This window comes from Quercus suber, unplaced genomic scaffold (genome assembly GCF_002906115.3).
Source record: "Quercus suber isolate HL8 unplaced genomic scaffold, Cork oak 2.0 scaffold_605, whole genome shotgun sequence".
Classification (NCBI taxonomy): domain Eukaryota; kingdom Viridiplantae; phylum Streptophyta; class Magnoliopsida; order Fagales; family Fagaceae; genus Quercus; species Quercus suber.
In genome coordinates this window covers 143875-154486 of record NW_027070048.1, presented here as the reverse complement: position 1 = coordinate 154486, position 10612 = coordinate 143875, and the positions used below count along the sequence as shown (strand labels likewise).

Genomic DNA, 10612 nt, shown 5'->3' with positions numbered 1-10612 from the left:
CAATATCAATTTTTGATATGAAGGTCATTTGTTGATTTTTTTTTTTTTTTGAAATTTTAGAACGTATTCCCCATATGGTTTAGTATTTATTGGGGGAAGGGTTTAGGTTAGTCAAATAAGGAGAGAAATACATTAATATACGTGATTTGTTCTATATTCCTTATTCAACAAAAAACAAAAAATTATAAAATATGTGATTCGATTTATATTCATTATTCAACTATAAAATATTCTTTCTCAAAAAAAACTATAAAATATTCTAGCAGTTATGTTAATAGGAAATTTTTTTTTTTTGGGGTTAACTTGTTAATAGGAATTCAGAACTTTAATGTCAACTTTTAATTAAGGTCATTTGTTGAATTTTCCTCTGAAATTCTAGAAAGTATCCCTCATAAAGGTTAGTCAAAGGAGGAGAGAAATAAGTAGGAGTACATTTTAACATAATTTGAAGCAGAGAATTTATTATATACATGTACGAGCTAAGAGTCCATTAATTTTTTTAGAGAGAATCTCTTGAATTCCTAAAGTTTTTGGTAGAAAATGAAGTCCAAAGTTGAAAGTCGTATTTCTGTTCTAATGTTATTGGTTACAGAGTGACGAGGGGTGATGCCAGCGAGAGTAATGAGTGATGGGATGGACATATCGGTAGCAGTGGCACTGGCATGCATGTAATGTAAGATGGAGAGAGAATCAGAAGACATTGTAACCAAGCGTGCAAGACTATTGACAGTTTTAATGATGCGAGGAAGAGACCAAGGTTATACCAAAAAAATATATTTTTGACTTTGAAAAAACGAATTAAAGAAAGACAGAGAGAGAGAGAGAGAGAGAGAGAAGGGGTAATGATGGAAAAGGAAAAAAAGTGAGAAGAGAGAGAGTGAGGAGGTTAGATGTCCCAGTCACCACCCGGCAAACGGACTTAATATGCCGCTTTCTTGTCCCCCAGTCACAATCCTTCCCCCTGTTTTCCTCTGTCCCCTCTCCTCTCTTTTTTATAATCTTTCATTAAATGCTCCTTACGTTACTTTACAACCACTCCATTTTCTCTTTCCTTCTCGATTCTCATTCTTCTGCTTCCGCTTTCTCTCCAAATCCTCTCTAAAATAATTTATTTTTTTTTTCTTCCATATCTTTTTATTGTAAATTTTGAAAATTTAATGTTGGCTATTGTATGTTATTAATATACATATTAAATTTTATTTAAATTGAATATTATTTATTATTTGATTACTGAATTTATTTTTTATATATAATTTTATATTACAAAAAATATTTGATTAACGACATATTTATTGACTTTTGATTTTTTTTTTATAAATTTTGTTAAAATAGAGAATATAATAAAATCATACAATTTATTAGTTAAAATTTTAAATTTACATCAAATAAAATATATAAAAAGAATAATGTTTTTCTTTTGAAAATTAGTACTTTTTTTATTTGTTTTTGTCAAACCATGAACTATGTCATTCTACCTCAAAACTAATTCGTGATGAGAAAGACACAATTAAATCAGGCTTGTTTTGAGAATGGTTGTAGAGAGTCGAATTCTAGTCCCTTAACAATTCTTCTCTCACAATGACGTTCCAGTAACTTGAATTAATGACCTTAGCTTTGATACCATTTGTCGGATCATGAGCTGTGCCATTTACTTCAAAATCAATTGGTAACGAGGAAGACATATTCAAAACTTTTATGACATTTGACATCACACTTCACGGACCTGTTTTTAGAGTAGTCGTAGGGAGTTGAATTGTCGTATTCGACAAATTTTAAAGGCCAAATATTGCCAAAACAATCCAACCTAGAGTACTAGTACCAGACATTGTGCAATAAGAGAAAGGTGGCAGTGGTAGAGCTATTTTCATTTGTCAAATTTATTCGCAAAAAACGTACAAATTGATATGTGAATATAATTTTGCATGGATTCTGGTCCCTTAACAATTCTTCCATTGACACTCAACTCAGACTTGTTTTTAGAGTGGTTGTACAGAGTCAAATTTTGGTCCCTTAACGATTCCTCCATCATAATGACACTCCCGTGACTTGAATCAATGACCCCTGCTTTGATACCATTTGCCAGACCGTAAGCTGTGCCATTTTACTTCAAAATTAATTAGTGATGAAGAAGACATACTCAAAACTTTTATTATATTTAGTATCACACTCTACGGTTGAGTCTTTTGGCTGAATATTGCTGAATTCGGAATTTATTTGCGTTATGGGCATTGTTCCAACTTATTTGGGAAAATGAGGAGAGAGAGGGAATTTCGGCAACACCGTTGCTGAAATTCCAACAAAAGTATGAGAGAGAAAGAGAAAAAGTGAGAGAGAGAAAATGTTGAATTTCGGCAATGGTATTACCGAAATTCTTGCTGCCCAAGACGCTGACCGAAAAGCAATTGTGGCAATGGCATTGCCGAAATATGGGGAAAAATTTGTGCCTATTGTGGCAATGTCATTGTCGAAAATGGGAGGGAAAAAAAAAAGGTGGTTGCCGAAATCTAGGAGAAATTAAAAATATATATAATATGCTACGCACACAATATTTTTACAATATTTTAACAACAAATCACAGGTAATTAGTTATTATTAGTTTAAATTTAAATTTAACACTGAGATTATTTTTTTAATTCAATAATAATAATCAGTAATAACCTGCCACTTAGAACTTGTTGTAAAAATTGTGTACAATTATCATTTCTCAAAAAAAAAAAAAGTGTAATGGTTTTGTGCCATTGCCACAAAGCCATTACACTTTTTTTTTTAAATAAAAGTTGGAACAATTCCCATAGCGTAAGTAAATTCCAGATTCAGCCATTTTCAACGAAAAAACTCCTCTACGGTACTTTTTTCAAAGTAGTTATTGAAGGTTAAATTGTGTTATCTGAAAATTTTTAAAGGCCAAAAATTGCCAAAACAATCCAACTTGGAGTATTGGTACCGGACATTGTGCAATAAGAGAAAGGTGGCAGTTGTAGAGCTATTGTCATTTGTCAAATTTATTCCCAGAAAAACGTACAAATTGATATGTCATATGTGAATATAATTTTGCACGGATCAAAGTGCCAAATGCCCATAGCGTAAATAAATTCCAGATTCAGCAATTTTCAACGAAAAGACTCCTCTACGGTACTTTTTTCAAAGTAGTTATTGAAGGTTAAATTGTGTTATCTGAAAATTTTTAAAGGCCAAAAATTGCCAAAACAATCCAACTTGGAGTACTGGTACCGGACATTGTGCAATAAGAGAAAGGTGGCAGTGGTAGAGCTATTGTCATTTGTCAAGTTTATTCCCAGAAAAACGTACAAATTGATATGTCATATGTGAATATAATTTTGCACGGATCAAAGTGCCAAATTAGTACAATAAATTTTATGATATATATTTTAAAAAAATTAATGTGTCAAATTTTAAATATAATGAAAAAAACATTTTGGTAATTGAGGCAATGGAGTTAAGAGCACTCTCATCATGTGTGTCAAATGTCAAATATTTGGCATTTGACACACTAAACACCAAAAACCAACCATCATCAGACGTTTCAAATCCCATAAAATTTGGCATGGAGCTACAGTACGCTCTTAAATATGAGAGCATACGGACAAGAATGCCAAAATTTTATATGCTTATTTTATTTACTTTTCCTCTCTCTCTCTCTCTCTCTCTCTCTCTCTCTCCTCCCAACACATCTCTCCTCAATGACAACAACTTCAGAGTCTCCCAAGGCGCGCCCCAAGCTCTGTACTCCGCCGTTGTGCTCTCTGGCGACCACTTCAAGCTCACTTCAACACCGGCCTCATCCCCTCCGTCGTTGAGCACCTCGGTGACGCCAAACAATCCGCCCGCAACACCGCCCGGCGGTTCCTCCTCACGCTCAAGCAGCTCTGTTTGATTTGGGATGGGTTTGATGGGTCTCCCACCTCCGACGCATCACTTCCACGCCGATCTCCCTCTAGCCATGGTTTTTCTGTGTGTGTGTGTGTGTGTGTGTGTGTTTTTTTTTTTTTTTTTTTTTTTTTTTTTGCTGTGGTTTGATGGGTGGGTTCAGATGGGCACTGGTGGTGGTGTTATGTTGATTTTGGTGGTTTGGTTGATTGGTTGATTTTGAGTTTTGGGTTTTGGTTATGGTTGTCGGTGGTGGTGGATTGTGGTGGTTGTAGGGGTGGGCTATTATGGGCAGTGGTGGTGGTGTTGTGCTTTGGACGGCGGCGGCGGTGGTGGGCTGTGTAATATATATTAGTGTTTGAAGTTTTTTTTTAATGAGATTTTAATGTGTTGTATATATTATTTTAATGTTTAGAATTAAAAAATAGAATACCTGATAAATGGTATGTTGTAAAATGATGTGCTAAAATGATAAAGTAGGTGTTTGGTGTGTCAAAATGACATTTTTTATGAGAGAGCTGATGAGAATGCTCTAATTTATGAGTCAGGACTGGGACTCTGGTGTGGTTGAATTTGACATGTTTGACCAAACAAAAACCTGGTTTTTTTGGTCTTCCCAATTATAGGCCCGTGTGATACATGTGTTTAAAAACTGAAAATTATTATTTGAAAACATTTGTGAAAATACGTGTGGGTGAAAAAGTGCATTGAAATGCGTGAAATATTGTTTAAAAACTGAAAATGATTGTTTGAAAATACTAACCAAACACCCCCATAATTTCTACAACCACAACTTTGCTGTTGGTTTTTACGTCTTCAAAAATGTTGATTATACTTTACTTTAGGGGTGGCAATTCGTGTTCGCGTGTTAGGTTCGTGTCGTGTCAGTTATGAGTATTCGACTACATAGGTCAACACTAATCCGACCTGTTTATTAAATGGGTCAAGATTCCTCAACCTAGGACGATCCATTTATTAAACGGGTCAATCGTGTCGACCTGTTTATCAGATTTTATCAAAATGAAAAAAAAATTATGAAAAATCAAACAAATAAATATTTTTAATATAAAATTCAGAACTAAAGAGTAATTGTATCGCAAATAATCATTCAAAACTAAAGCATATCCTAATATCACAAATAATCAATCACAATATATTAAAGAAAATAAATCACAACAATTAATATGTTTATATACCTAGAGTTTGAAGGGTATATTAGTAAAATGTCATTTAATTAAACATGTCAAACGGGTCAATCGGGTTCTATGCGTTTAACACTAACCCAACCTATTTATTAAACGGGTCAGCCGTGTCAACCCGAATATGACACGAATCTATTAAGTCTCAACCCATAATCTGCTAATTTCGTGTCATATCGTATCGTGTTAGGTTCGCGAATCGTGTCAAATTTTACCACCCCTACTTTACTTGCCATTATTATATAGTTGAAACTCACGTCTCTAAGGAAAGGTTGGTGAAGTTTGCACTCATACCGTTCCCTTTCTGCCTGTTTGAGTCCACAGTATATGCCACCATAGGGTGTTTTCGTACTCTCCCGGCATTATAGAACCAAAAATATCAAGGAGACGTTGGGATATTTTGGACCAAAAATACTGAGTAATTATGAAAATAGTAAAAGAATTCCCGTACTTTGCCAAATTTCTTATAACCAAATATATACTATACTTAAAAAAAAAAAAAAAAAATTTTTTTTTTTTTTTTTTTTGGGTGAGTGTGTTGTGAGCTACTTTTCTTTTGCCTTTATCCTGTTTGGTTGCCGAGAAAATTGAGGAAATGAAAAAAGAAAAAAGACAAAAAAAGAAGTTAACCAATTCTGTATCAGCTTTTTAATATATTTTTCAGGAAAACTCAGCTCATGCAGAAAAAGAAAGCCAGTTGAATTTGAAAATTTTATTATTTTTCGAAAGTTATTGTGCTTATTTAATCATCTTATTATCTCATCATATATGTGTGTTGTTTAAGCCTTGGAGCCTATTTGTTGTCTTTTGTTCTAAACTTTCGTATTTGGGGGAAAATCTGATTAGTTCTGTTGGGATTAAAAAAAAAAAAAAATTATTATGATTTTTACTTCTTGTTTGTAATAAAGTCGGCAAAGGGTTCTTCATTTTCGGAATTGGTCATTACTGTGAGCAGATAGAAATATATTTTTAAAATTTATGAATTTTTTTTCTTTTTAGTTATTTAATGTTTATATCATTTCTTGTGTCACCTATCGTTAGCCATTGTTTAATCATCTTAAATACTAGTAATTTTCTTGTCTCTTATTAGAGGAAAATTCAACTGATTTTTTGGGTGTGAACCACCTATAAAATTGTACTATAGTGGTTTTGATTGATTTCGTATTGGACATAAGAACCAGCGATGGTTTGTGATCTGGGGCTTTTTAGTTTTTGTTGCTGTATTCATTGATTAATATTATATGTTCTGTATCATTTGCAAGAGTCAGTAGATATGCTTGACAGAGTTGTCTTTTGTTATGGAGAATCACAAGTTGTCTCTTTTAAATGACAATTGGGTTTTCATGTTTTGGTCTTAAATTGTATTTTTTTGGTGCTTAATAAATATGTTGTTTTAAGGTGGGTTTTTTCTCTTCCAGATTGACCGGTTGAAAAAGTTGGAGTCCGATGTCTCCTCCCCTGTTGAGTGCTGAGGAGGAAGGGGGGCAGAGCAATGTCTCTCTAGTGTCTTCTTCATCCACTATGGACTGTATATCCCAAAGTGGCTCTGGGTTAAAAGAACGTAATTACCTGGGACTTTCGGATTGTTCTTCCGTAGACAGCTCTGCAGTCTCGAGCTTGTCGGAAGAGAAAAAGAACAATCTTAACTTGAGGGCAACAGAGTTGAGGCTTGGCCTTCCTGGATCCCAATCACCAGAACGAGAGCCAGAGCTCTGCTTGCTGAAATCAGGGAAACCTGATGAGAAACCGCTGTTTCCTTTACTTCCTTCAAAGGAGGGAATCTGCTCGTCGTCACAGAAGAATGTTGTTTCAGGTAACAAGAGAGGTTTCTCCGACACCATGGATGGGTTTTCAGAGGTGAAAAGTTCCATGTATACTGAAGGAAATTGGATGTTTCAGACGGCATCTGATTCTGAAGCTCCACAATCTGTGGGGCAAGGGAAGTTTTCTGGTAATTCAGGGATGAATGTTGCGCTATCGCCCAGGCCTTCAGGGGCTCAGCCAGCTATAATGAAAGAGCTGCCCACAAAGGTGTTGCAGCAGGAACGTCCTCGTGGCACCAATGGTACTAGCCACAACCCTAAGACTGCTTCGAACAACAACAACAGCAGTGCTCCAGCTCCTAAGTAAGTGAACTATGCTACAAAGAGGGTCCTCAATTTCTTAGTTATAACAGAGATTACATGAGAATAATGGGCGTCGTTCTCTTTTTTTAAGTGATTTCTAACTTTCATCTATGACAGGGCACAAGTTGTTGGTTGGCCTCCAATCAGATCATTTAGGAAGAATTCATTGGCTACCACTTCAAAGAACAATGATGAAGTTGATGGGAAACCAGGTCCTGGTGCTCTTTTTGTGAAGGTCAGCATGGATGGTGCTCCCTATCTGAGAAAGGTAGATCTGAGAACATACGCTACATATCAAGAACTGTCAAGTGCTCTGGAGAAGATGTTCAGCTGTTTCACCTTAGGTGAGATATTATTTTAGCCTCATTTTATTGGCAATATGCTGTTGAATTTTATTTTTTATTTTTTTATTTTTACAATTTTTAAATATATGAGAGTATCATCCTTATTTGGAGAATTAGGAGCACACTTCATTTTTGCCTGGATTGAGTTACTACTTTTTACTTTGACATCAGGTCAATGTGGATCCCAAGGAGCTCCAGGGAGGGAAATGCTTAGTGAGAGCAAGTTAAGGGATCTTCTGCATGGATCAGAATATGTTCTTACATATGAGGATAAAGACGGTGACTGGATGCTTGTAGGGGATGTTCCATGGGAGTAAGTATTGATCTATTCATTTTTATCTGTGTCATCTAACCTCATGTTCTATTATTGTCTTCCCATTTAGACTGATAAATAAATAATAATAAAATCATAAATGATGTGGGTAAGAAAGTCTTTTTCCCCCCGGGTAAATATGCACCACCTGTGCATACATGCGTATAATATTGTTAAGGGCACTTTTACATCCGTTTCTGAGAGTTTAAATTATAGACATAGGGGTTGGCCGAGTGGATGGGCACTCGGTCTCAAAGTGACTGTCTCGGGTTTGACTAGGAGCTTCCTAGTTCAAGTCTAGGCACCAGCACTTTGAAAAAACTCCCTGGGCCAGCGATTTACCCTGCTATGGGCCCACCCGTCGCGAAAAGTGATTAGTCTTTGGTTGAAAGATTTGAGGAAACACTGTAGGAAACAAAAAAAAAAAATATAGACTTTAGAAGTGTAAGAGAACAATCAACTGACATGTTGTCCAAATATCAGCAAAATATTATATGCTGCATTTGATTGGCCCTCGTAAACATGTGAAATATAATGTAGAAATGATATGGATTCTGTATACAAATGTCACAAGCCAATACTTCGGCGTTTAAGTTTCATCCTAGATAGCGGTCTTATGTTATTGCAGTTCACATGGGACTAAGGATCATGTACAATCATTCGAAGACTGGAAAGCTATAAATAAAGACATGTCATTTGATGATAGTGTATCCCAGTCATAATATTAGCCTAACACCTCCTTCTGTTAGTAAAAAGAGTATAAGATCTAGATGAATTCATACACCTAAATGAATACTGTTATTCAAATGTTAGTCTTCTGTGGTGAAAACTTGGAAGAACACTGTATACAGAAGTTTCAACATTATTTACTAAGTGCCCAAGTTGTTAGGAATGATTGTACGTATATATTTAAACATGTCATTACTTATTAAATTTAGTGCTCAAAATTTCAACGCTGTTAAAAAAATATGACTTATTAAAACCTTATGGCCCTTGAATTTTTATTGTGAAGTAGCTTGAGTAAGTTGGAAGTTGTAACAATTAGAATGCATGAACATTTATGGTTGATAATATTGTAAATTTTTTAGGTACACGGGGTTTATGGAGTTGATTGCTCCAAATTAATATTAGCTTCTTGTTCTAATATCTTGCTTTGCAAAACCTATACCATGAAATGGAGAACTTAGTGTGCTTGGTAATTTTGGCATTGTATAAGACTTATGGACCGGGCTAGTGTTTCCAGTTCCCACATTTGAACTAGTACACACAAATAACTTAGCCTGAATTATAATTTGCGTTAATTGGAAATGACTGCATAATAATCTGTCTTGAATGAACTGCATTGTCTATTGTTGATGACGTGAATATTATTCCATCAAGCTGTAAATTGCATTTCTAATATGACCGAAAACTTGGTTTGTTACAGGATGTTTATTGACTCATGCAAGAGACTGAAGATCATGAAGGGCTCTGATGCAATTGGCTTAGGTATGTATATTTTTTGTATGAGTGCATCAAATATGGTTATTATGCACAAAATCTTGATGTGTAAATGTTAGACTGGATGATGGCCAATCAGTTAGAAGCCTAAGTGTGTTTTTTTTGGGTCTGGGGGTGGGGTTGGGTGGATGTTGAAAATTAAAAAGATAGGGAAAATTTGACAAGAATTCTCAAATTTTGCCTTGGGATTAGTGCTATTATATCAGTGGAGATGTGTTTGAACATAAACTTTAGAATTTTAGAATCAGATTGTCCAACATTTGTAAGTCCATGAGTTTGACATTATTACTTTTTTGTTTGGTCTATTGATTAGTAGATTCCTACACCATGAACAGTGTGGCATGTCTGCAAAGTTAAATAAGTTAGAACTGAAGCTTTTAGGGTTTGGTGTGCAGTTGCAAGAGTCATTATTTAATGATAAATTATAACCTCTGAGTTTTGTCTGGTTGGGATGAATAACTCCTACATGTGTGCATGCAAATTAGAAATGACTGCTTCACTAGGTGGCCTTATTTCATGTTATTGATGTTCTCAAGTTCACAACTATGCATTCTACATGATTATTCCATGAGTTTATCTCTTCATTAGCGATTACAGATTTAAAATTGGGAATGATGGCTATGTCTTAGTACTAAAATATTTACTTCTTGTTTGTTCCTTAGCTCCCAGGGCCATGGAGAAATCAAGGAATAGGAACTAGCTAGTCTCTGAAAACTCGACTGCTTTGTGGCTGCCGAGTTTTAAGTGTGAAATTCAAGCGGGTGAGGAAGGTGGACGAAACAGTTTTATATCAAGGAATGAAAAATGATAGGATGGCCTGGGCTTGATCGTAGGTCATGGTCAGATGCACATCTTGTTTTTAGAGTATCTATGTTTTGATTGCCTCAAAAAGTTTGCCTTTGTGTGTCGAAGTCTGATTATTAAAACCTCCTAAAGCTATTATAAATTAGTATCGTGGAGTTCATATCATAATCCTTATAAAAACCTGGTTGTTTGAGGTGGCTCTGTATTTGATGAATCTGTCTATGGTTAAAGTCCACTTGGATCTGCTTATGCATTTTTATCGACACGTGATAATGGGTTAAAAGTACTATTTCTTAGGGATTAAACCTAATTCCTAGAACCCTTGAGATGCGAAAATAATTCCTAGAATCTGTGAGATGTGAAAATAGAAAAAAAAAAAAATTTGTGCCAAAAATAAAATAAAATAAAATAAAATGACATAAGATTTACATGGTCTGA

General features: G+C 34.9%; 1 protein-coding gene across 1 annotated transcript; it reads left to right on the top strand.

The window, feature by feature from the left end:
- The first annotated feature begins 6475 nt into the window (after positions 1-6475).
- LOC112032540 (auxin-responsive protein IAA9) lies at positions 6476-10367 on the top strand. Its single transcript, XM_024065309.2, has 5 exons — positions 6476-7213; positions 7331-7557; positions 7729-7870; positions 9297-9358; positions 10033-10367. Exons 1-5 carry the CDS (start codon positions 6534-6536, stop codon positions 10068-10070), a joined length of 1149 nt encoding a protein of 382 aa, XP_023921077.1. The 5' UTR covers positions 6476-6533; the 3' UTR covers positions 10071-10367.
- Positions 10368-10612: the final 245 nt, after the last annotated feature.